The 27,606-nt window shown below is 45.8% G+C and overlaps 1 protein-coding gene across 1 annotated transcript; it reads right to left on the bottom strand.

The window, feature by feature from the left end:
• Positions 1 to 344: 344 nt before the first annotated feature.
• On the bottom strand, positions 345 to 27,005 carry LOC146075705 (TLC domain-containing protein 4-like). The gene is made up of 7 exons (XM_083185201.1): positions 26,862 to 27,005; positions 20,687 to 21,302; positions 17,477 to 17,566; positions 7,648 to 7,706; positions 2,314 to 2,408; positions 1,922 to 1,995; positions 345 to 1,200 (listed from the first exon to the last, which is right to left on the bottom strand). Exons 2-7 carry the CDS (start codon positions 20,839 to 20,841, stop codon positions 915 to 917), a joined length of 759 nt encoding a protein of 252 aa, XP_083041327.1. The 5' UTR covers positions 20,842 to 21,302; positions 26,862 to 27,005; the 3' UTR covers positions 345 to 914.
• Between the last annotated feature and the right edge of the window lie 601 nt (positions 27,006 to 27,606).

Genomic DNA, 27,606 nt, shown 5'->3' on the forward strand with positions numbered 1-27,606 from the left:
AACCCGCACCAGGCTATCCCAGGATGGACTGGACACAATGTGAGATCTCTACGGCGAGCCTGGGCCTTTATCCAGCTGTCGCACTGTCACCAGAGCGTGCCACCAGGTTTGCACGTTTGGACTTCCATGCACGCACGTGTGCCAGCATGTTTTTTTTCAGTGCAGATGGTATTCACAGTTGGTGGATATATATGCTCCAGGGAACAATACATGTGGCGGTGAGTGTAAAAGTGGCTCAGTGGTTTATGGGGCATGGTGGGGTCAAAGATTATTTTTCTTTCCAAATCTTGGCAGGTCTAATGTGATGGATGATCTAATATTTTTTTTTTTTTAGCAGCACTTGATTTTATTACATAGAATTATTTTTCAACTAGTAAAATGATCATCATTATCAGCCGCAAATTCTAAGCATTCAAAGAATAGTTCGTGTTCTCCCGGAAGGAGACGTAATGCACATATGTGCGACTGCTACTACTGTGCTGGACTTGCACGCCCATGGCTGCCTCTACAGGGCATGGCATGTGCGAATTCCATCCAAGTCTATGTATGCACATGTCCGGTCATGCATCCTTACTGGTGGGTATATTTATGAGTTCCATAGCCTGATGGGTGTTGGTTCGCTAAACTATTCAGAAGAACTTCCCACAGGCAGATTACTGGAACTGGCTCCCAAAGTGACCCCACGGAGACCTTCTATACAGAATGAAGACATTCCTTGGCAAACGGGCGCCCACATTTCCATGGACATAAAATGGGAAAGCCGAAGTTGGGACTTGCTGAGGTATAACATTAAGTGGTCTCTTCCACAGGAAGGCCCCTGGTACGCCATCTCTCCCCTTGGGTGTGGTCCAGCCACAGATGTGACGAGACGTGGAAACAACGGGAGACCACGAATCTGGTCCCTGCGGCTGCTTTCAGGCTTTCCTAGGCTTTGGTTTAACGGCGCGATAAAACCCCCGAGCAATTTTATACATCCAGAAAACATTGAGGATGTCCAAGATCACGCAGGACACAATCCATGCCACCTGCGGCCCGATGCCCAGCCTGATGTAACCCTCGGTGCCAAACGTGGCAAACACTTGGGAGTAGTAGCTGGGAATCACAGCGATGCGGACAATGAAAAAAACCATGGCCATTGCGAAGCCATTCAGGAGAACCGGCTTGGAGGAACGTGGAAACCCAACCACATCCAGGAACCACCTGTGGGGAAACAAGATGAGGTGTTAGGAGTTATTGAAGACCTCCTATATAGGTCCTGGAGAACTTGATTATGCAATACATAACTCTGATATTAGATTTGCCCACGGATCCTCAGTAAAGGCCACTCTGATTTGCATAAAAAGCCAGTGGCAAACATGATAGCAGCAAGAAGTAAATCTTCCAGACCAGCATGCTAGAACGGTAGTTGATCTAACATTAAATTATCGTAAATCTGTTGTTTAATCAGAATGCCGCATGCCAAGTGACTATGGGCCTAAATCAGACCTGATTGCTTGGCTGTAAATTTGCAGGTTAGGCGATAATCGATAAATTATTTGTCAATCCAGCTAATTCTCGATAGCCCTGCCAAACAAAATTGCAGGGTTGCACGGGGCAGGATTTCACACTGGTGGCGCAGCATATACCTGACCGCAGGGCTCTCCAAAAATTAGCAGTCTGAATGAGGCCCTACGTGCAGATGGGCGTTCACCCACAAGATGGCGCTGGTCCCCTGCAGACAGCCGTATATTATCGGATTATTTTATCTGAAGTATTCTTATGCGTCACAATCATTTGACAAAGCCCTGGATGAACTGCCAGTGACAGGAAATACCGGTGCGACCAGTTTTACCGGCCCTGTCCGCAGTGTCGCAGGCGGGCTATAAATCAATGGTTGTTGTTCTAAGCAAAACGGTTTCACCTCACAGGAGGTTCCTCTCACCTGAGATTCACAAATGGCGTGGAAAGTTCGGAAATCAACCGGAAATTGGCAAAATATGGCAGCACCCCTCGGTTCTGGGAAACAAACAGTATTAATGTATTAATTTAAGGAATAATTAAAATTATGAATATTGGAAGAGAATAGGGTACCGGCTGCTGGAGACACAATTAGAATCATTGCATTGTTGTAGTTATATTGTGTTTGTAGATTTACACTGTGCATATACAGCATAAAAGGTAATGGAGCCTCTTGGTGATAGGGTCCAATTACCCAAGAGACTGATTTACAGCGGCACTCTAACCTAGCTCACTGTGGCCCCTTGTGACCAAAAACCTGTGTACTGTAAAAGCCCAGAATGCCTTGCAAACCCAGACATCACACTCAGTACATACCAACACGAATCCGTATGCATAGAGCACCGCCAAGTGGTGACAGACCATATAAGGGTCTCTCATCTCCTTCCAGAAACGTGCAAAGAACAGCAGGTCTGAAACAAGCACAGGGAATAAACACGGAATATTAATGATAAAAACTTATCTACAAACAATGTAATAAATTAGCAAATTGTGCTGGAATAGGTCAGCAGAAGTGTGACTAGATCATCTGATCCAGGATCGCGGTGTCCAGGGATACCACCACCCAGTACGTCAGCTGCACTGTGATGCGTTATATTGGTGTATAGACTTTACGGCACAATTAGCATTTTTGGGTCTTTCTGCAAAAAAATTTTTATTGTTTACATTTCCAATTCTGACACTATATCTATATATATGCCATATCTCCAATGTTGTACGCAGCGATATGCCATATTTGTGGAGTGCTGGAGAAGGCATCGCAATGAAGTTACTGAGTACAGCCATGGTGAAGAAAATCTGTTACATAAGGCCAAGGGCGTAATTACCATAGGTGCAGGGAGTGCAGCAGGCTATGGGGCCCAGAGCGGAGAGGGGCCACCTTCCTGGATTCTACGGGCTGCAGCTGATGATGATGTTTAGCGGTGCTGGACCTAAGCCCCTTGCCTGGACATAAGTCTGGCTCCACAGTCACAGGACCTAAGCCCCACCCTCCTGTGATGTCAGCCATCAATCATCGTACGGCAGAGAGGAAAGTGCTGCAGACCTGGAGCTGTTAACAATTGCTGCAGACAGATTTTTCTCTATGGGGCCCACTTATTTAAAATTTGCGGCTAAATCCCCCAAAACACTACATTTTGGGTGGTTATAGGGGTGACATTCAGGCATTTTCTGAGCGATTTTACTAAAATCGCTCAGAAAATGCCTGAAAACACCTGTAAATCGCTGTTTGTGTAGCCCACACAGCGATTTAAATGCGTAGCTCCACCGTTCTGATCTGCCCACAATTCCGAGCTGCATGCACAGATAATTACGTGCAGTCGCTCAGAAGGTCCTGCACATCTCCTGCACCCATGGCCGCAGTTCTGTTATGTCATCTATTATTGAGAAGACATTGGGACGGTCTTTTTTATGTGTCGTCAATGCGCCTTCATAAATACGCAGTGGGCTTAGATCATAGCGCTCAAATTCATCTGCGCCGCTATATTCCGGAGAAGATCACACCTGAAATTGCTACATTTTACACCCTCTGTAGACACCACAATCCTGCCACTCGGATCCACTTTAAGACTGTCAGCATGTCACCTGATGCCAGAGGGGGAGGAAGGAGGTTGAGCGAATAAAGAGCTCAGAGGGGCATTTTTAAAGCATCTCTGCTTACTACATCATGTATCATGTGACCGTGGTTTCCATAACATGACCCTGAAGGTATGCGATCGTTAGTCAAAAAGTCGACACAAGGCTGACATGGTCAAAAGGTAAATAAATAAATGGAAAAAGGCAGACATTTAACCCCTTCACTGGTAATCCCGCTAACACAGAGCACAGCAGCACTGCCCGGCCCCAGGACACTCAGCTGTATTTTTTTAGGGAGCTCCACCCCCGCCCCCCCCCCCCCCCCCGCAAAAAAAAAAAAAAACAACCCTCCACTTGTTCCTAATTTACCATCCCAGTAGGCATAGAGGAGGATATAAAAGTGTGCTGAGTACAGTGAGCCATATTAGGGGACACGGCACACTCATCCGGTGTCCATGTTGAAATCTGCTGACATACTGTTGACACCCCAATTTTTTAAAAATAATTATGTTGACCTTTTTCTGCCTACCTAATGAATGTCGACCTTTTGCCTGTCTACCAATAGTGGTCGATATATTGGCTGTCAGCCTAATGATACACACCAAACACTGAAGCAGTCTGAAGACCCAAAACCAGAATAAAAGTGGAATGACCAAGTTGTTTCTTATAGACTGCCCCAGTGATTTATGTAAAAATCAAATAATAGGATTGTTGTATTACTTGTAAAATCCATTTTTTCTGAATCCATGGTGGACACTGGGACTGTGGGGTATAGGGCGGAGCTACAGGAGCCGGCACTAAAATAGTTAAAGTTTGAAGCAGAGTCTGCCAGAGGTTGGACATCATTGTACATACTGCACGTCAGACGACCTGATCTGGTCCAATGCGTACGGTATCCTGCATTGGATCAAATGTCACACACACACACGCTATTTTGGGAAGATTTCACCCAATTGATCGGCTGAAGTACCAAATTTGCGTGAAATCGGCCCAAAATCGCATAGTGTATGGGCACCATAAGGCTAGGGCTGCACATAGCGGTTAAGCAGGTATCGTTCAGCAGAACCTGCTTGGCTGGAAGGAGCCTGCACATGCTTGTCTATGCGGCTGTATACACATATGCGTCAGTGCCGCATCCACCGGACCCATCGGCAGCATTGCTGTGGCTGATGACCAGATTTCGAGCAGAACGCATACATTACATTGCATGTGGTCACACACTGGGTCACAATGCTGCTTCCTGCCACGCGGTCCCGTTGAACAGAAGAGTTTATGAGAGGATTCCACCTGAGATCACCTAAAGTGGTCCTAGAGGAAGCCTGTGCTGTGACTGGAGAAACTCCTCAGAACGTTAATAACGGGGCCTAGGTCTTTGGAGGGAAACTGCATGCTTGGTGGGGAAGTACAGAACCAGCTGTATAACAGCTGTTGTAGAGAGTACCAGAATAGTACTCCCACTATAGTATGCAATGTGATTGCAGCCTGAACTGGTGACTCCTAATTGCTGTAACCTGAGGTCGGCTTCAGCTGAAGGTTGAAACTTAAGTCACAATATTTAGCATATTCCACAGCAGCTCCCTGCACACAGAACCGTTCAGTCTGCACAACACAAATAGGCAGTGGCCCTAGCACCGGATACATATGGGTGAGGTAGAGACAGAGATCCAATAGCAGCATTTTGCAACATAGTCCTAGACACACATTAGTCTGTCCCAGGCCACATCATACAGGGGATGAACCGAAACACCCGTAAGTCCTGTCAGACATGTGACCATCCTGTGAGGGGACGTAAACATTGACAACTGCAAGTCATGCAGGCATGGGGCAAAAGGGGTATACACACAGAGCAATCTCAGCAGGCCTGAGGGTCAATCAGAACCTGGGGGCGGGGTTACATGGGTGTCAGGGTGGAGCTATGCTTCCTGTCCTGGCACTTCCAGGAAATAAAAGAATAAAGATTTGGTTATGCTGTGCAAATCGATGGAAGGGAAACATCTGGTTCTCCAACATTGATTTCAAAACTATTCAACGTTATTAATCATCGATGTCCATTCCTACTCTGGTGGTTCTGTGAGTGGGCAGAGAGAAACTGGTCTCTTCTGCGCCATCCCTTCCAGTGGCCTGCCAGAGGGTTACCGCCGCTATATTCCTGCTCCCCACCACACTGCTGCAGGGACAGGGAGCAGACCTGTGTTAAACAGATAGAAGGTTTGGTCGGCGGAGGCATGCGCAAGGGCGGCCTTCCCTCACCAGCCGCACTGTCCCCTGACAAGCCCTGACCAGCAGCGCCACTTAAGTAACGATAAAAGAAGTTAAAATATAAAATTACTTCACAACAAAGCACCGCCAACGCAACTGAAATAAAACGTACCCAGCTCTGTGGCGCCAAAATGAAACTGGATGCTTAAGGAGGAGTGGGGTATAGGGGAGGAGAATCCGGTGCTGCTTCAAACTTTAACTATATTGGTGCCGGCTCCTGTAGCTCCGCCCTAAGCCCCACAGTCTCAGTGTCCACCATAGGATGAAGAAAAAATATATTTTTACTGGAATTGCTACACCGTGTTCAGGGGTATTTTCTAAGCGATCACACAAAATGCCACTACTTCGCTCCGTGTCTAGGGGCCCCGTGTGCCGCTATCACCTTTGTGATTAATAATCAGCAAGCTGGATGACCCAGTGGCCCTAACAGATCGTTCAGCGATGTGCAGCGTTGTGTGCTGTGCGATCTGAGTGACATAGCGGGTGAAATTGACTAAGATGTGAAATACACGTCACAGGTCATGTTGCTATGGGCAACCAATCACATCCTGTCTACTATCTTCTAGAGGGTGGTAAATAAATAAGAAGTAGCTTCTGATTGGTTGCCCATAGCAAAATGACCTGTGAAGTGTATTTCACATCTTAGTACATTTCACCCAGCATCTCTTAGAATGCTCATCACTACATGTGTACAGTGTACACTTTGTACAGTGATTTTGTGCAAGATCAAGGTCAGTGTCTGACACATAGCAATGACTATGTGGTTTCCATCTCTAACCACGAGGTCATTAGAGGTGACCCTTGTGGTTTACATAGGATTTAAAGTAAAGGTTCTCACTACTGAAATATATGGAGTAGAGCTGCTCTATACACTTCAATGGGGAATCTGTGATTGACAGCAGGCTGATGCTACGGTAGTGGCTGCTGATTGGCAGGAGAATGTGTTTGCTGGTACCTGTAGTTCAATCAGTAAAAGACCATATTAATGCTATATTTTAAATTGCTATTAAGGACAAGATGTACTAAGCTTGAAAAGTGATAAAATGGAGAGTGATAAACCACCAACCAATCAGCTCCTACCTTTAATTTTTCAAACACAGTCTGTGACATAGCAGGTAGGAGCTGATTGGCTGGTGGTTTATCACTCTCCATTTTATCATTTTTCAAGCTTAGTACATCTGGCCCCAAGTCAGTACTCACCACACCCAGGAGTGCCAAGGATAACACTGGCTTCAGCCAGGCCAAACACTATGCTCAATGAATTTAAGTGGAGAGAGATAAAGTACCAGCCAAGCTCCTGTCGGTGTACAGGCTGTCTCTCTCCACTTTATCTCTTTCCAATCTTTGATATATCTCCCCAATAATCTCATCCAGAGTCACTAGCTTGAACCTGTCACTGAAATAGGCCCCGTCTCTAAGGTCACTTCACAATTCTTATTCCTCAGTTACACATAGAGGCCATTTTGAACAATCTGTATTTGTGTTTATATTGCACCTGTTGCCTACGGACAGTAGAGGCAGCCATTTTGTGTGTTTCCTAGACAAACCTTCATGAAAATACTGCCCGCCAATAGTCCCTGGTCCAAGAATATGTTGCATTCTCTATATCGCAATATGGATGGCGCTAAATAAAACATAATAACAACAATCACATTAGCTCACCTCATAAAATGGCTGCCGCACCTGTTCCAAGTGAGTTGACATCCTCATCAATTTTAGTTAAGCCCACAAAATGGCTTCCCTCCACTGTGCGTAGGCAACAACTACATTGTTAATTGCTGACAGGTGTATTTATAATTATTTAGAGGTTTCTTTTACCATAAACGAGGTAGCCGGACGTGATTGCAACATTCATTTTCACTAGGAAAGGATCACCCCTAAAATGAGAACAGGGAGCTTAGAGGATACATGTGAATTTTTGCAGCCTGGGAGAAGAGAGGATAATTAGTCATATAGTGGGGATGTATCAAAGCTTGGAGATAAATTGGAGAGAGATAAAACTACCAACCAATCAGCTCCCAACTGTCATTATTCAAACACAGCCTGTAACATGACAGTTAGAAGCTGATTCTTTAGCTCTTTCCAAACTTTTATAAATCTTTCCAATAATCTCTAATTTCTCCAAACTTTGATAAATCTCCCCCATAATCGCTCTCTAATTTATCTCTTCTTTTGATAATAGTCAGCTTCTATCTATCATTTTAGAGGCTGTGCAAGAAAAATGAAAGAAGCTGATTGTTAAATCTGCCCCAAAGTCCTAACCAATGAGAGATTCTTATCACTCGTTATGAATGTTAAAATGTGCACCTAACTGGCATGTGCTTACAAATGACAGTTAGTGGCGTATTGGCCAGAACACCATTTATCACTCACACTGAGAGATAACAAGAATATCACTTTATCTCTCTCCAAATTTTGATAAATCTCCTCCAGTGTATGGCCATGATATCTGCTGGGTATCAGGCTGTCACATAAACGGTCTATCGGCCTGACAGACATTTTATCTACCAATGTATGCCCAGCATTAGATGGTGACATCCTGCTAGCCACATGATAATGGTTACGGTCAATACAACACAACACACATCATTTTACAAGTCTTGAGAAAGTGGAGAAATGACAGGAAAGGCCATGCATCACACAGAGAAGGGGAGAGCGGTACACATGGAGAGAATGCGAGAGGGGGAGGGAGGGGGGGACACAAATGGAGTACGAGACAGCAATGGTCATGAAGCACAGAGGGACTAATAACCCTATAGTGTTGTCTTGTGTTTATCTCCTCATACATATTTCATTGCTGCCATCTGAGCAGTACACAGGAAGCATCTTTTACTTCACACTCACTATTCATGAATCCCTTCTGTCCTCTCTATCTCTGAAATGGTTAATTTCATCAGTGATAATTACTGTCACTGTATAATTATTTGTTTTATACTTCCCTGCGTACTGTTTGCATAAACCTTATTGTTTGTTTATCGCCATTGTATTAGGTTATTACAATGGATTAGGCTTTAGGCCACAGTTGCTGACCCTTAATAAGGGGTCGATTTACTTTTAGTCTTGGAGAGAGATAAAGTACCAACTAATCCGCTCCTATCATTTTACAAGCACTTCCTGTCACATGGCAGTTAGGCACTGATTGGCTGGTACTTTTTCTCAAAGAACTGTATCTCTCTCCGAAGCTTAGTAAATAGACCAGTAAGATCCTACAGCTGTTCTGCAGCAATGATAAAGTGGCCTATCTGGCCCATGTACTGTAGCACGCCCAGTGGGCTAGTGGGTACTGGAATAAGGGCTCAGTTGTCAATTTTTGGTTCATCATGCAGGGTTTTTGTACAGCGTCATGAAGGAGAAAGGGTAGTCCCTCAGTGTGACGGGTTTATTGGTTTTGCTAATAAAAAACATTGGCCTTTTATAATTTGAGGTTTAAACACACCGAGAAGTCGCTGCTTAATAACTTAACACATATGACACCATGGGCCTGATTCTGGTTCACTTGCAAAAAGCAAATTCTCTCTATAATGGACAAAACCATGTGCGCTGCAGGTGGGGCTGATGTACCATGTGCAGAGTTAGATTTGGGTGGGGTTTGTACTTCAAACTGATCTCTATATCGCAGTGTAAGCAGCCAGTATTTACCCTGCGCAGAAACAAAAGAACCCCCAAATCTAACTCTCTCTGCACGGTACATCTGCCCCCCTGCAGCATGGTTTAGTCCCTCTACTTTCTGTTTTTAACGCCATATACATGAAGATTTTAGCAAAAGATGGCTCTTGCGGTAAGAACCGTCCTTTGGGATGATAGGACTTCCGCATTTAGGACCCGGTGTCCTATCTGTGCATGCGGCAAATCATGCACAAGCCCCACACATTAGTTACTGGGATACTGGCGTTAGCATAAAGTAGTAAAACCGGCTCTTTGACTTTGCGTGGGACACAAAATCTGCCCCTACAGTATGCCGGAACTACTTTCCAGGAGAAGAACCGGATGGTAGGTTACAAATAACGTAACATCTGAAGCAGTCTCCAGAACTCTCACCCCCCCCCCCCCCTCCAGATGCTTTGGGATGAATTAGGCAGAAGGGTGATAGCAAAGCAGTGTGCTAGAGCTACTCCTGCAGCAGTATTGGGAACAATGGGTCCGATTCAGCTGTATTAGCAAACCAAAAAAAGCATGCAAATGGGCAAAGCCATGTTGAACTGCGAAAGGAGTGGATGTAACACGTGCATAGAGATTAGATTTAGGTGGGTTGCGTTCAAACTGAAATCTAAATTTCAATGTAAAAAATAAAGTGGTCTAACATCTGTGGGCTTCATGCAAAAGCAGCCAGTGTTTACCCTGCACAGAAACAATATAAATGTATTCGCCCCTCTTGTAAAGCAACATGGTTTGTTCCAGACACAAAATTGTTTTTTTTTTTTTTTTTTTGCTTTACTGAATCTGACAGTATAAATCTGATTTTCCTCATAGAAATAATAACACAAGTGTGTTAGAACTGTAAAAGGCGCCTACTTTCAGGAGTCAAAAAATGTAGATTCGATTTTGTAAAACAAAAGGATCCCGCAATTTTTTTTTTCCTGTATCGCCCATTGTGTGTCTGCTCTGTGTGCAATTTCACAGTAGACTGCCTCATCAATATCAATAGCCCTGTGTTGTGATCCCCTGCTCCTCGCAGCCCTCCCCCACCTTACTGGTTCTATTCAGTCCCTTCCCAGTACCCCCATGCCTGCATACGTTACCATAGCGATCTTGGTCGTTTGATCTCAATGTCTATCGCATACTGTGCATTATTGCTTATTACTAGGGATCTATATCAGCCACCAATCCCATGTTAATCTTACAACATATCTACTTGTATTGTTAAATAAAAACAGATTATTAAAAAAAAAAAAAATAAAAAAAAAAAATGAAAAAAAAAAAAAAAATGAAGTCAAAGTGAAAGATATAAAAAGACACAAAATGAAATAAAAACTGTAAAAATGTGGGTGTTCTATATTTGACTAGTTCTAGATCTTCAATATAGATATAGCAACCAGATTCTATCATTTCTCTATTGGGTCCTAGAAAATGATAGACATAGGGCAGGATGTATTATGGTACATTGCTGCCCCTCGCGGCGCCACCGTACTAACATATGGTGTGGTGTGCGGGGGGGGGGGGTCTTAGTCACATCCCTGGGCAGGGAAGCAGGTCACAGTGTCCAGGCCGCCTCCTCCTTCCTCCGCAGCCGGAAGGACCTCTGGCTGTGCTGCTAGGGGGCGGAGGAGTTTGATGGAGGTACTGTATGCCGGGGACTCGCCGTAGTGGGGTCAGCGCCTGCGGCGGACGGCACTAAGAAGCTCATAGGCTTCTATAGGGTATCGCCACCCAAAGGTGTTGATACCCTGGCTGGCAGAAACGCAGCGGCCGGCTGTTCGTACATTTGAAAATGTGGTAAAAGCCACGAAACTGGGGAGGTTATACCACATTTTTACCTTAGTACATCTTGCCCGGAATCTGATTGGTTGCTATGGGCAATCGCACCTCTTTTCCTTTTTAGAAGCTTAGCTTGTATGTAACTTGGATGGAGCACTGCGTAATATGTATGCGCTATATAAGAAACTGTTAATAATAATAATAAATATTTCTTTCTGGGCAATTCAGGGCAGTGCCTGACTTGTTGGTGTCTGTGTGAGGAGTTCTGTGTACAGGGAAGGGACATCCCCCTGAACCTAGCACTGGGCTGCGGTGGTCAGTGTAAAATCAGTGGGTGGCACAGCCTTCCCCTTGTAAGTGCAAGAATCTCCACATTAGCCCTATGGATTGTCAAATTAGCGTAAGGCAGCAAATCTGGCTCCCAAACATCGCCAGCCGGGTCTCATTGCCAGAGGCAAATTTTGGATTGTGATGGCTCCCCACCCCTGATCCGCCACTGGCAAGGACGTCCAGGAACACAGCATTTTGCAGCTAACGGAATGGGTCATGTAGGAGGTTATGTAACCTGAAGAAGAGATTTTTATCTCTTTAAAAAAAAAAAAAAAAAAAAAAAACTTATCTCCATCTCTAGAAAACATAACGATCACACAGCCTGTAACACGCCCGCTAGGAGCTGATTGGCCAGTACTTTATTGCTCTCCAAACTTCTATCCCCTATATCTTCATCATCTTGCACCACAAGCTCCGTTTGTTGATCAGATAAGGCAGACAGTAGAAGCAACCACTCCTCTAGTCGTCAATCTTAATGTGACCAGCAAAGCTAAAGGGCTAATTAACATTAGCGTGCTCGCTATTACAGTACATGATTGTGGGTCCTCCAATGCGATGAGCAGTGAGAAATAAGACTATAACCCGCAACATTACTGAAAGCTTGGAGACAAAGATGTACTAAGCCAGAGGGCGGGATGCACTATCATATGCCCCCCCCCCCTTTCCGCTATGCTACCGAGGGGATTCCAAATCTAACTCTCTGCCCATGTTACATCTGCCCCACCTGCAGCGCACATGGTTTTGTCCATTAGAGAATGAATTTGCCTTTGCGAGTGAACCAGAATAACCCCCTTAGGGCATCTGCCCCATAGTGAAGGGATATAAACTACCAACCAATCATCTTCTGTCGTTTTTCAAACTCAGCCTGCAAACTGACAGAAGCGGATTGGATGATCACTTTTTAAAGCTTGCTAAATATCCCCCTTAGTATTAAGCAGTGACACAGACGATGATGGACTATTCCGATTAGGTCGCAACCCCTCATCTCCCATGGCAACAACATCAGAGGTACAGACTAGTTTTTCCAGTGTCGACTGTGAATTGAGCTTTTGATGTCACCCAATTACCGGTCGACCTAATCGTCCATTCCCTGCAGCCAAACAGCCGCATAACTTGTGAGTGAGGAAGCGGCCGTGGCAGTGGAAAATAACCACATAAAGGCTGCTTGTAGTCATCCCCGGTCCAACAGTATAAATCTGACTAGGTTCCAGGCACATTTGCTAATGGGCCAAATACCACAGATCTCTGGCAATAATGCAGCGGTAGCTATGAACTCCCATAGCTGAGTCACCGACGTTCTGCAATCTTACAGAATACAGCAGACATTGGCTGTGCTGCAGGAACTGACGGCACAGAACCGAACTGGTAATCCTACATAAGGAGCAGCAAAGGTGGTTCTGTTCCAGCCTTCAATCCATCACAGGTGACAGTGACCGGTGGTGGTTTAACTGGTTAACTTGGCAGCAGAGAACAGATGACAATGGTGGTTATTCAGACCGGATTGAAACCATGATGCACTGCAGGTGGGGCAGATGTAACATGTGCAGAGAGAGTTAAATATGGGTGGGGTGTGTTCAAACTGAAAGCTAAATTACAGTGTACAAATAAAGCAGCCAGTATTTACACAGAAACAAAATAACACCCAAATCTAACTCTCTCTGCACATGTTACATCTGCCCCATCTGCAGTGCTGCATGGTTTTGTCCATTTTGCTAAAAAATGTCCTTTGTGATAAGGTTTGAGTAACCCCCATTGTCAGTATCCTCGGAGCCCGGTAAATGCAAGTCTATGTGTCATTCTGCAAGATCGAATGCAGTTCCATGCAGCATCGCCCCCTCCCCCCGTGCGCCATCCTTCCCTCCCACCAACCGTTGATATCGAATCAGTATCGCCAGCCACCGGGTCGAGCTGCATGTACCCACTGCACTGCTAATATATAAGGCCACTGCATACTAAACAGGGGTGTGGTATAACACACAGACAGTCGGGATTCAGCCAGTCATTACTCCGACATCGGAATACCGACTGCACTCCCCACCTATTTTATTCTCCCTCTATGGGGGTCATGGACCCCCACGAGGGAGCAGTCGGGATTCTGACGTCGGAGCAATGACTGTCGGAATCCCGACTGTTGGTGAGACGTCCGGCACCCCTAAACAGATCATCCATGCAACATTGTACATTCTGGCACAGCCTAGACTCACATATTATTAGGAGTCTGTGCCACCACCAATGAGTGTGACAGCAATGGATGGGAGCCCATAACATTTATAATGCCAAGGACACCAACTGAATCATTGCACTGTGGCAGACAAGGGGTTAGGAGGCGACACACAAGAGCCGAGACCAGAGAAGGAGGGGCCAGATAACAAAGGCTTTTATTATATCCAACATAAGAGAGTGGCTGTGTGGGATCACATAGGGAACTGTGTGTGAGGTTAGCTGTGGGGAGGACTGGAGTGTAGCGGAACAGCCAACAGTATAGGGACAGGATGCAGAGCAAATGTGTGCGGTACAGGAGCAGCAGGATACTACAGCAGTGATGTAGGTGTGTGCGGTACAGGAGCAGCGGTATACTACAGCAGTGATGTAGGTGTGTGCGGTACAGGAGCAGCGGGATACTACAGCAGTGATGTAGGTGTGTGCGGTACAGGAGCAGCGGGATACTAGAGCAGAGATGTAAGTGTGTGCGGTACAGGAGCAGCGGGATACTACAGCAGTGATGCAGCTGTGTGCGGTACAGGAGCAGCGGGACACTACAGCAGTGATGTAGGTGTGTGTGGTACAGGAGCAGCTGGATACTACAGCAGTGATGTAGGTTTGTGTGGTACAGGAGCAGCGGGATACTAGAGCAGAGATGTAAGTGTGTGCGGTACAGGAGCAGCGGGATACTACAGCAGTGATGTAGCTGTGTGCGGTACAAGAGCAGCGGGATACTAGAGCAGTGAAGTAACTGTGTGTGGTACAGGAGCAGTGGGACACTACAGCAGTGATGTAGGTGTGTGTGGTACAGGATCAGCGGGATACTACAGCAGTGATGTAGGTGTGTGTGGTACAGGAGCAGCGGGACACTAGAGGAGTGATGTAAGTGTGTGGTACAGGAGCAGCGGGATACTAGTGCAGTCATGTAGGTGTGTGCGGTACAGGAGCAGCAGGACACTAGAGCAGTGATGTAGCTGTGTGTGCGGTACAGGAGCAGCGGGATACTAGAGCAGTGATGTAGCTGTGTGTGCGGTACAGGAGCAGCAGGATACTAGAGCAGTGATGTAGGTTTGTGCGGTACAGGAGCAGCAGGACACTAGAACAGTGATGTAGCTGTGTGTGCGGTACAGGAGCAGCGGGATACTAAAGCAGTGATGTAGCTGTGTGTGCGGTACAGGAGCAGCGGGATACTAGAGCAGTGATGTAGGTTTGTGCGGTACAGGAGCAGCGGGATACTACAGCAGTGATGTAAGTGTGTGGTACAGGGGCAGCGAGATACTAGAGCAGTGATTTAAGTGTGTGTGGTACAGGAGCAGCAGGATACTAGAGCAGTGATGTAATTGTGTGTGGTACAGGAGCAGCGGGATACTAGAGCAGTGATGTAAGTGTGTGTGGTACACGAGCAGCGGGACACTACAGCAGTGATGTAGGTGTGTGTGGTAATGGAACAGCGGGATACTAGAGGAGTGATGTAGGTGTGTGCGGTACAGGAGCAGCGGGACACTAGAACAGTGATGTAGGTGTGTGCGGTACAGGAGCAGCGGGATACTAGAGCAGTGATGTAGCTGTGTGTGCGGTACAGGAGCAGCGGGATACTAGAGCAGTGATGTAGGTTTGTGCGGTACAGGAGCAGCAGGACACTAGAACAGTGATGTAGCTGTGTGTGCGGTACAGGAGCAGCGGGATACTAAAGCAGTGATGTAGCTGTGTGTGCGGTACAGGAGCAGCGGGATACTAGAGCAGTGATGTAGGTTTGTGCGGTACAGGAGCAGCGGGATACTACAGCAGTGATGTAAGTGTGTGGTACAGGGGCAGCGAGATACTAGAGCAGTGATTTAAGTGTGTGTGGTACAGGAGCAGCAGGATACTAGAGCAGTGATGTAATTGTGTGTGGTACAGGAGCAGCGGGATACTAGAGCAGTGATGTAAGTGTGTGTGGTACACGAGCAGCGGGACACTACAGCAGTGATGTAGGTGTGTGTGGTAATGGAACAGCGGGATACTAGAGGAGTGATGTAGGTGTGTGCGGTACAGGAGCAGCGGGACACTAGAACAGTGATGTAGGTGTGTGCGGTACAGGAGCAGCGGGATACCACAGCAGTGATGTAGGTGTGTGTGCGCGGTACAGGAGCAGTGGGATACTACAGCAGTGATGTAAGTGTGTGTGGTACAGGAGCAGCGAGATACTAGAGCAGTGATGTAAGTGTGTGTGGTACAGGAGCAGCGGGACACTACAGCAGTGATGTAGGTGTGTGCGGTACAGGAGCAGCGGGACACTACAGCAGTGATGTAGGTGTGTGCGGTACAGGAGCAGTGGGATACTAGAGCAGTGATGTAAGTGTGTGTGGTACAGGAGCAGCGGGATACCAGAGCAGTGATGTAGGTGTGTGCGGTACAGGAGCAGCGGGATACCACAGCAGTGATGTAGGTGTGTGCGGTACAGGAGCAGCGGGATACCACAGCAGTGATGTAGGTGTGTGCGGTACAGGAGCAGCGGAATACTACAGCAGTGATGTAAGTGTGTGTGGTACAGGAGCAGCGGGATACTAGAGCAGTGATGTAAGTGTGTGTGGTACAGGAGCAGCGGGATACCAGAGCAGTGATGTAGGTGTGTGCGGTACAGGAGCAGCGGGATACCACAGCAGTGATGTAGGTGTGTGCGGTACAAAAGTAGCGGGATACTAGAGCAGTGATGTAGGTGTGTGCGGTACAGGAGCAGCGGGATACTAGAGCAGTGATGTAAGTGTGTGTGGTACAGGAGCAGCGGGATACTAGAGCAGTGATGTAAGTGTGTGCGGTACAGGAGCAGCGGGATACTAGAGCAGTGATGTAAGTGTGTGCGGTACAGGAGCAGCGGGATACTAGAGCAGTGATGTAGGTGTGTGCGGTACAGGAGCAGCGGGATACTAGAGCAGTGATGTAAGTGTGTGCGGTACAGGAGCAGCGGGATACTAGAGCAGTGATGTAAGTGTGTGCGGTACAGGAGCAGCGGGATACTAGAGCAGTGATGTAAGTGTGTGCGGTACAGGAGCAGCGGGACACTACAGCAGTGATGTAGGTGTGTGCGGTACAGGAGCAGCGGGATACTAGAGCAGTGATGTAGGTGTGTGCGGTACAGGAGCAGCGGAATACCACAGCAGTGATGTAGGTGTGTGCGGTACAGGAGCAGCGGAATACTACAGCAGTGATGTAGGTGTGTGTGCGCGGTACAGGAGCAGCGGGATACTACAGCAGTTATGTAAGTGTGTGCGGTACAGGAGCAGCGGGATACTAGAGCAGTGATGTAAGTGTGTGTGGTGCAGGAGCAGCGGGATACTAGAGCAGTGATGTAAGTGTGTGCGGTACAGGAGCAGCATTAAAGCACTTTAGAGCTATACCCGTAACTCGGTCAGATAAATAGATATACTGTATATATCTGCTATGTATGAAACAGGACCACAAGCTTCTTTCTGCAATGTCTGGTATTTAACAAATATGACCTGACCTGACTGTTACTTCCTGTGCATGACCCATCGCATGTTACTCTAAATATTAACATGTGCTTACATACATACATACAGAAAGGCAGACAGACAAGCAGACAAAAAAAGGCAGTAAAGAAAGGAGGAATTAATGATTGGAAATGCACTAAGAATTGTGCAATAAAATAGTAAAATAGAAGAGTTTTTATTGAAAATATGAAAATAAATGGGATATTCACCATATGGGATCATTGTTTACTGCATCATCATATGCCAAAATGTAGAGACAGAAAGACCCTACAAAGAAAGCATGGATCGTAGAGACACACCTGCAAGAAAGAAGACATGTTACCTTATTATTACCAAGCCGGGTTACTGTAATAATATGTTACAGGGGTAATAAGACGCTCAGGAGCTGGGTTACTGTAATAATATGTTACAGGGGTAATAAGACGCTCAGGAGCCGGGTGACTGTAATAATATGTTACAGGGGTAATAAGATGCTCAGGAGATGGGTTACTGTAATAAGATGTTACAGGGGTAATAAGATGCTCAGGAGATGGGTTACTGTAATATGATGTTACAGGGGTAATAAGATGCTCAGGAGATGGGTTACTGTAATAAGATGGTACAGGGGTAATAAGATGCTCAGGAGACGGGTTACTGTAATAAGATGTTACAGGGGTAATAAGACGCTCAGGAGCTGGGTTACTGTAATAATATGTTACAGGGGTAATAAGACGCTCAGGAGCTGGGTTACTGTAATAAGATGTTACAGGGGTAATAAGACGCTCAGGAGCCGGGTTACTGTAATAAGATGTTACAGGGGTAATAAGACGCTCAGGAGCTGGGTTACTGTAATAATATGTTACAGGGGTAATAAGACGCTCGGGAGCTGGGTTACTGTAATAATATGTTACAGGGGTAATAAGACGCTCAGGAGCTGGGTTACTGTAATAATATGTTACAGGGGTAATAAGACGCTCAGGAGCTGGGTTACTGTAATAATATGTTACAGGGGTAATAAGACGCTCGGGAGCTGGGTTACTGTAATAATATGTTACAGGGGTAATAAGACGCTCAGGAGCTGGGTTACTGTAATAATATGTTACAGGGGTAATAAGACGCTCAGGAGCTGGGTTACTGTAATATGATGTTACAGGGGTAATAAGATGCTCAGGAGATGGGTTACTGTAATAAGATGGTACAGGGGTAATAAGATGCTCAGGAGACGGGTTACTGTAATAAGATGTTACAGGGGTAATAAGACGCTCAGGAGCTGGGTTACTGTAATAAGATCTTACAGGGGTAATAAGACGCTCAGGAGCTGGGTTACTGTAATAAGATGTTACAGGGGTAATAAGACGCTCAGGAGCTGGGTTACTGTAATAAGATGTTACAGGGGTAATAAGACGCTCAGGAGCTGGGTTACTGTAATACGATGTTACAGGGGTAATAAGATGCTCAGGAGCCAGGTTACTGTAATAAGATGTTACAGGGGTAATAAGACGCTCAGGAGCCGGGTTACTGTAATAATATGTTACAGGGGTAATAAGATGCTCAGGAGCTGGGTTACTGTAATAATATGTTACAGGGGTAATAAGATGCTCAGGAGCTGGGTTACTGTAATAATATGTTACAGGGGTAATAAGATGCTCAGGAGCTGGGTTACTGTGATAGGATGTTACAGGGGTAATAAGATGCTCAGGAGCTGGTTACTGTAATAAGATGTTACAGGGGTAATAAGACGCTCAGGAGCTGGGTTACTGTAATAATATGTTACAGGGGTAATAAGACGCTCAGGAGCCGGGTCACTGTAATAATATGTTACAGGGGTAATAAGATGCTCAGGAGCTGGGTTACTGTGATAGGATGTTACAGGGGTAATAAGACGCTCAGGAGCTGGTTACTGTAATAAGATGTTACAGGGGTAATAAGACGCTCAGGAGCCGGGTCACTGTAATAATATGTTACAGGGGTAATAAGATGCTCAGGAGCTGGGTTACTGTAATAAGATGTTACAGGGGTAATAAGACGCTCAGGAGCTGGGTTACTGTGATAGGATGTTACAGGGGTAATAAGATGCTCAGGAGCTGGTTACTGTAATAAGATGTTACAGGGGTAATAAGATGCTCAGGAGCCGGGTCACTGTAATAATATGTTACAGGGGTAATAAGACGCTCAGGAGCCGGGTTACTGTAATAATATGTTACAGGGGTAATAAGACGCTCAGGAGCCGGGTTACTGTAATAAGATGTTACAGGGGTAATAAGACGCTCAGGAGCCGGGTTACTGTACTAAGATGTTACTGGGGTAATGAGACGCTCAGGAGCCGGGTTACTGTACTAAGATGTTTCAGGGGTAATAAGACGCTCTGGAGCCGGGTTACTGTAATAAGATGTTTCAGGGGTAATAAGACGCTCAGGAGCCGGGTTACTGTAATAATATGTTACAGGGGTAATAAGACGCTCAGGAGCCGGGTTACTGTAATAATATGTTTCAGGGGTAATAAGACGCTCAGGAGCCGGGTTACTGTAATAAGATGTTACAGGGGTAATAATATGCTCAGGAGCTGGGTTACTGTAATATGATGTTACAGGGGTAATAAGACGCTCAGGAGCCGGGTTACTGTAATAAGATGTTTCAGGGGTAATAAGATGCTCGGGAGCCGGGTTACTGTAATAATATGTTACAGGGGTAATAAGACGCTCGGGAGCCGGGTTACTGTAATAAGATGTCACAGGGGTAATAAGACGCTCAGGAGCTGGGTTACTGTAATAAGAGGTTACAGGGGTAATAAGACGCTCAGGAGCTGGGTTACTGTAATAAGATGTTACAGGGGTAATAAGATGCTCAGGAGCTGGGTTACTGTAATAAGATGTTACAGGGGTAATAAGATGCTCAGGAGCCGGATTACTGTAATATGATGTTACAGGGGTAATAAGATGCTCAGGAGCTGGGTTACTGTAATAAGATGTTGCAGGGGTAATAAGACGCTCAGGAGCTGGGTTACTGTAATATGATGTTACAGGGGTAATAAGATGCTCAGGAGCTGGTTACTGTAATATGATGTTACAGGGGTAATAAGATGCTCAGGAGCTGGGTTACTGTAATAAGATGTTACAGGGGTAATAAGGCGCTCAGGAGCTGGGTTACTGTAATAGGACGTTACAGGGGTGATAAGACAATTAGAAGCTGTATATCTCTATAGGCTGCTCTGGGATTAGAAGAGTGTCCAATGGATAATCAGCAGCAGAACTGAGTTTTACGCAAAGGCAATATAATAGTCCACTGTCTCTGCATATAAAGACATTGGTGAAAATCACAGAAGCCCCAAAATAAACGGTTTAGTAAATCTCGGAGCAGGATATACACAAGCCAGTGACCTAGGATCACATGTTGGGAAACCCTTTGCACTACTGACACTGTGCGCTGTGTATTAGGGTTACCTGGAGTCCCATTCCACCTGCTTTGCATAGCTGAGCTGAGTGTAGGTGTCTGAAATCCGTGATGAGAATCTGGCACTGACGACAGAGAAAAGAAATTGGAAAACCATAAAACTAAAGGCAACCACACAGTAGCTGAGGGTTACGCTGTCCGCCATGTTTCTTTCCGGCTCCGGAACAGGACGGACGCACGGACGGTGTCAACTTCATATGCACATGAGTAACGCAGATGATGCTCTGCAATCTATGCCAGAGGAGAGATGCTCTGCAAGTCTCCGTCAGGATGTGAGCAGACCAGTCTCTGCAATGCTGTGATGTGCCAGTGCTGGGACAGCAGGTTACTGAGCAATACTCTGCAACATAGTCATCGTAGTTGGTAGCACATTGAATACTCTGCAGAATCACCGGCAGTTGCTGAAGGGACGGTCCAATCCTGCGCTAGTCAATATTGTGGCAGTGATGCTCGGCAGACCTTAGGCGATGACTGGAAGTGCAACAGATAAGTCTTGCGACTGTGATGTGGGGAAGTGATGCTCTGCAGGTCTCCAGGAGTTCCGAAAGTTAGCATATATACACTGGCTGACACTTGCGGTATCCAAGGCAGTGCGCTGGTGAGAATCTATAATAGAACACAACAGGGAACAACAATTACTAAGACGCTGAAATATAGAATACTGATGTGCTCACATTCTAGTGTTGGAAGAAGAGCTTGCAATCAAATTTGAGTGCTTTAAATCGTTGATTCTCCAGCCAATATCATGTATTGCGGCACTGTGACATACAGCAGGAGCATGAGACGTTACATTATCTTCCATTAACTATATGTAAGTGCCAGACGTTGTATTCTTTACCACAACAGCTAGAAGACTATTCCAGTGCTCTAACATCCACTCTGTGCAGCGATCTGTCACTGTGTTCTATTGGCCTAGACTTCTTCCTATAATAATGCCATGCCGAGTCCTAGTAACTGTATGATCAGATCTGCTGTGCCCCGTCCCTGCTGGGCATGCTCAGATCTACAAGCCTATCCTGATAAACATGCACACGTGTCCTGCTACTGTGCTAACACTAAGGTGCGATCTGAGGCTTACTACACACTAATATACTGTACATATAATGATTGCTGTTTCTCTGCTCCTGAGTGTCTTATTACCCCTGTAACATCTTATTACAGTAACCCAGCTTCTGAGCGTCTTATTACCCCTGTAACATCGTATTACAGTAACCCAGCTCCTGAGTGTCTTATTACCCCGGTAACATCTTATTACAGTAACCCAGCTCCTGAGCGTCTTATTACCCCTGTAACATCTTTATACAGTAACCAGCTCCTGAGCGTCTTATTACCCCTGTAACATCTTATTACAGTAACCCAGCTCCTGAGCGTCTTATTACCCCTGTAACATCTTATTACAGTAACCCAGCTCCTGAGCGTCTTATTACCCCTGTAACATCTTATTACAGTAACCCAGCTTCTGAGCGTCTTATTACCCCTGTAACATCGTATTACAGTAACCCAGCTCCTGAGTGTCTTATTACCCCGGTAACATCTTATTACAGTAACCCAGCTCCTGAGCGTCTTATTACCCCTGTAACATCTTATTACAGTAACCAGCTCCTGAGCGTCTCATTACCCCTGTAACATCTTATTACAGTAACCCAGCTCCTGAGCGTCTTATTACCCCTGTAACATCTTATTACAGTAACCCGGCTCCTGAGCGTCTTATTACCCCTGTACCATCTTATTACAGTAACCCAGCTCCTGAGCGTCTTATTACCCCTGTAACATCATATTACAGTAAACCAGCTCCTGCGCGTCTTATTACCTCTGTAACATTTTATTACAGTAACCCGGCTCCTGAGCGTCTTATTACCCCTGTAACATCTTATTACAGTAACCCAGCTCCTGAGCGTCTTATTACCCCCCCCGTAACATCTCATTACAGTAACCCGGCTCCTGAGCGTCTTATTACCCCTGTAACATCTCATTACAGTAACCCGGCTCCTGAGCGTCTTATTACCCCTGTAACATCTCATTACAGTAACCCGGCTCCTGAGCGTCTTATTACCCCTGTAACATCTTATTACAGTAACCCGGCTCCTGAGCGTCTTATTACCCCAGTAACATCTTGTTACAGTAACCCGGCTCCTGAGCGTCTTATTACCCCTGTAACATCATATTACAGTGACCCGGCTCCTGAGCGTCTTATTACCCCAGTAACATCTTATTACAGTAACCCAGCTCCTGAGCGTCTTATTACCCCTGTAACATCTTATTACAGTAACCCAGCTCCTGAGCTTCTTATTACCCCTGTAACATCTTATTACAGTAACCCGGTTCCTGAGCGTCTTATTACCCCTGTAACATTATATTACAGTAACCCAGCTCCTGAGCGTCTTATTACCCCTGTAACATTATATTACAGTAACCCAGCTCCCGATCGTCTTATTACCCCTGTAACATCTTATTACAGTAACCCAGCTCCTGAGCGTCTTATTACCCCAGTAACATTGTATTACAGTAACCCGGCTCCTGAACGTCTTATTACCCCTGTAACATCTTATTACAGTAACCCAGCCCCCGAGCGTCTTATTACCCCTGTAACATCATATTACAGTAACCCAGCTCCTGAGCGTCTTATTACCCCTGTAACATCTTATTACAGTAGCCCAGCTCCTGAGCATCTTATTACCCCTGTAACATCTTTTTACAGTAACCCAGCTCCTGAGCGTCTTATTACCCCTGTAACATTATATTACAGTAACCCAGCTCCCGATCGTCTTATTACCCCTGTAACATCTTATTACAGTAACCCAGCTCCTGAGCGTCTTATTACCCTAGTAACATCTTATTACAGTAACCCAGCTCCTGAGCATCTTATTACCCCTGTAACATCTTATTACAGTAACCCAGCTCCTGAGCGTCTTATTACCCCTGTAACATTATATTACAGTAACCCAGCTCCCGATCGTCTTATTACCCCTGTAACATCTTATTACAGTAACCCAGCTCCTGAGCGTCTTATTACCCCAGTAACATTGTATTACAGTAACCCGGCTCCTGAACGTCTTATTACCCCTGTAACATCTTATTACAGTAACCCAGCCCCCGAGCGTCTTATTACCCCTGTAACATCATATTACAGTAACCCAGCCCCCGAACGTCTTATTACCCCTGTAACATCATATTACAGTAACCCAGCTCCTGAGCGTCTTATTACCCCTGTAACATCTTATTACAGTAGCCCAGCTCCTGAGCGTCTTATTACCCCTGTAACCTCTTCGTACAGTAACCCAGCTCCTGAGCGTCTTATTACCCCTGTAACATCTTATTACAGTAACCCAGCTCCTGAGCGTCTTATTACCCCTGTAACATCTTATTACAGTAACCCGGCTCCTGAGCGTCTTATTACCCCTGTAACATTGTATTACAGTAACCCAGCTGTTTATTTTATAACTCGAGCATCATCAATCCTTTTTAGTATTAACTTCCTTTTAAAATTGTTCACAGTGGTTTTTAATGAATAATTTGTAATACTTATCACATGGCACATACTGTTAGTTTGTAGAAGAACTAAGAAACACATAGTATAACGGGGTAACTGGAAGTTGACCAAACGACAATTAAACCTATACACACTTCACGATTTTTAAAAGATCATAAGTACCCTTATGAGCAATATTGTGTAAAACATGTGTTGTGTGTATGCTCAATATAGTTAACTCTAGCTCCCGTACATTGGGGGTTATTCTGGTTCACTCGCAAAGGCAAATTCAATCTAATGGACAAAACCATATGCACTGCAGGTGGGGCTGATGTAAAGGTGGCCCTACACTGCTGGGATGTGTCGCAGCAGTGTACGGCCACCCGATTCATCGCAAGCTGTCCGGGACCTTCCCGGGCGGCAGGGACGCATGCCATCCATCACAATTTGTTGTGATGGGTGGCATGCGTCCCTGCTCCCCGCCTGCTCCGCCGCTGGGAGGGAGGTCAGGTGGTCGGACAGCCAGCAGGTCCGACCATCGACTCAGGTCCGATATGCACGGGACCGCGCATCGGACCTGAGGGGACATCAAACTGAACCAATTTGTCGTTGTTATCGGCCCAGTGTTCGGGTACCTTTACATATACAGAGAGTTAGATTTAGGTGTTATATTGTTTCTGTGCAGAGTAAATACTGGCTGCATTATTTTACACTGCAATATAGATATCAGTTTGAAGTACAAACCCCACCCAAATCTAACTCTCTCTGCACATGTTACATCAGCCCCACCTGCAGTGTACATGGTTTATGTCCATTAGAGAGTGATTGTGCCTTTGCCAGTAAACCAGAATAACCCCCATTGTAAACAATTCCCCATCGTGCATGCAGCTCAATCTGACCATATAGTCAGGGGGAGGGGTGACATCACTGAACAATATTGTAAAATTGCTATTGTTAAGTGGGTATGCACTACATCGTATGCCCAGAAGCACCGCCCTGATATAGTCAGCTGAGGTGTACGGGCCCTTAGATTGGAGTTATTAAGTCTTGCGTGAAACTTTGGCTACTGAGACAGAAACCATAAGTGTGCTCATTTTAAAATGATTATGGTAAAAAGTGTCAAAGGTATCTATGTTGACCTATTGTCAATAGGTCTACACCAAATGGTCAAAATCAAGAGGGTCAACATAGACAAATGGTCGGTACAAGTAACAATTTGACATGGAAATTCTCGACTCATGAAAAATGCCAACATTTGTTTTTCATGTTTTTTTGGTGTCAATTTGTAGATTTCAGCACATTGGACCACAAATTAGCGTACCGGTTCGCTCACCATGCTGTACTCTTCCCAATCAGAATCCACGTGGACGGTCAATTATCAAAAATTTTGAGAAAAGTTTTAAAAATCTCACGTGAACCTTTTCATGTGTCAATCATTGCCAGGACGAACGATTTGCTTGTGTCGACATTTTTATCTATGTCGACAATGTGGTTTTGTTCTATTGACTGACCACCTAGACACGATACAACTATCAACTGGATATCACTGATAACTGGACGTATTTCCCATCTCCAGGCTGCATCCCACTCACTTCCCTGGGAAAAGGGATGGGTGGCGAGATAAAGCACTGGCCCAAAAGAACACTGGTCTTTTGGGAGGGGGTAAAATGGCACAAATTGCGCAATTTTAGCTCTGCCTCCTTCGCAATGAACCTCGTATCTCTCGGATTTCGAGGTAGTCTGGTCCACCCCCTGGAGATGCCAGGAGAGAAAAGCAAAAAGGTAGGTCAGTTAGGGTTGTGACAAGGAAGTGGGCGGAACTATGATGTGACATCAAAAACTCGATTGTCAGCTCTGCTGTCCAGGTAACAAATACAGGAATATTGACGTGAATAATATGCTAAAACAATCAATAAATGCCTTACACTAGTTTACCATTAGTATGATTGAATTTTCAGCAGAAATAATGTCAGCAGGTAAAGAACAACAGTTGTGACTTACACAATTCATCGTAAGTATACAGACATTCACCTCCATTTATCAATATTTATACTGATATTGTATACTATAAGCAGTATTATCTTTGCACATTTTGTATACAGATAGCACACACACACAGCAAGTGACATCCCTCAGTATTTGGTGACAAAAAGCAACCAGAGGTTCTCCCAACAGCTGGAGTACTAAAAGTCAAAGCCAGAGACTTGCATGAGGTGCTGAGACTTATAGTTCCACAGGAGCTTAGGAACTAGAATTCACAGCGATAAACTTGCAGGAGGTGCTGGCATTTGTAGTTCCACAACAGCTGTGCCAATAGAGGTCACCACCGGACACTTACTAGAGATGCTGAAATTTGTAGTTCACTAGCAGCTGAGAAGTGTCAGCCACAGACTTGCAGGATGTGCTGAGACTTGCAGTTCCACACCAGCATGTAGATCCATAGCAGCTGGGGAACTATAAGTCACCCTATAGACCCTCAGGATGTGCTGAGACTTGTAGTTCCACAACAGCTGGTGAACTATAAGTCACCCTATAGACTTACAGGATGTGCTGAGACTTAGCATGCATGCACAAGTCCTGGACACAGGGAACACAGCTGCCAGCTAGCAAGGAGCAGTCCGCCGCCGGTAGGAAGTTTTGGAAGTGTGTGCATGAGAGGCGGAGGGGAGGGGACATAGGGGGGACAGTGATCTTACCCCGAGCAGAGCTGCGACTCCTGTGCCGGACAGTGACCCATACCCTCCTGCAAATGCTGTTTCTGTGTCCCTGATAGCAGCTCCCAGTCCCCGGCGGCGGCGGCAGCAGCAGCAAACACGTCAACATCTCTGACAAGCCACGCCTCTACCCTGGCCGGGCCACGCCCTTATCTTCAGACGCCATCTGCTCCATTCACACAAGCCCCGCCCACTGACGAGGCCCCGCCCGCACTGGGAGTACTTTAGTACTCATTATCTTTTTAAAAAGCTGTATAATACATTAACCCCTTCACTGCACGGTCTGCATGTCACTGGGAGACTTTTATTCATTGGTTTCTATTGTTTTTTTTTCCTTTTTACCCTATGTGTGCCATGTGGCAGGGGATATAGATTGTAAGCTCCAGTGAGTTTTTTACAGAGAATGGGGGAAATTCAGTGGTCGGAGTAGGGACGGCCTTTTGTGGGCTTCCTATTGACGAACACCATCGATGGTACCACTGATAAGTAACTGCAATGCTGTGAAACTATCTTTTAGGGAACCATTGATGGAAACTACCCGTCGATAGTTTCCCAAATCGATGGTCAACCCCACTTTACAATTCAGTAGGCTGTGGGGCGGGGCTTTCAGTTCAGGGGAGCCGGCGGAGATCACTTCTTCTGCTCTGCAATGCAGGGTGGGAGCCAGTGGCTCCCCAGATGCTAGGGGAGCGCTGGCCATGCCCCTGAAAATGATCAAAATGGGGGT

This window comes from Crinia signifera, chromosome 4, assembly GCF_055691185.1.
Source record: "Crinia signifera chromosome 4, ASM5569118v1, whole genome shotgun sequence".
Lineage (NCBI taxonomy): Eukaryota > Metazoa > Chordata > Amphibia > Anura > Myobatrachidae > Crinia > Crinia signifera.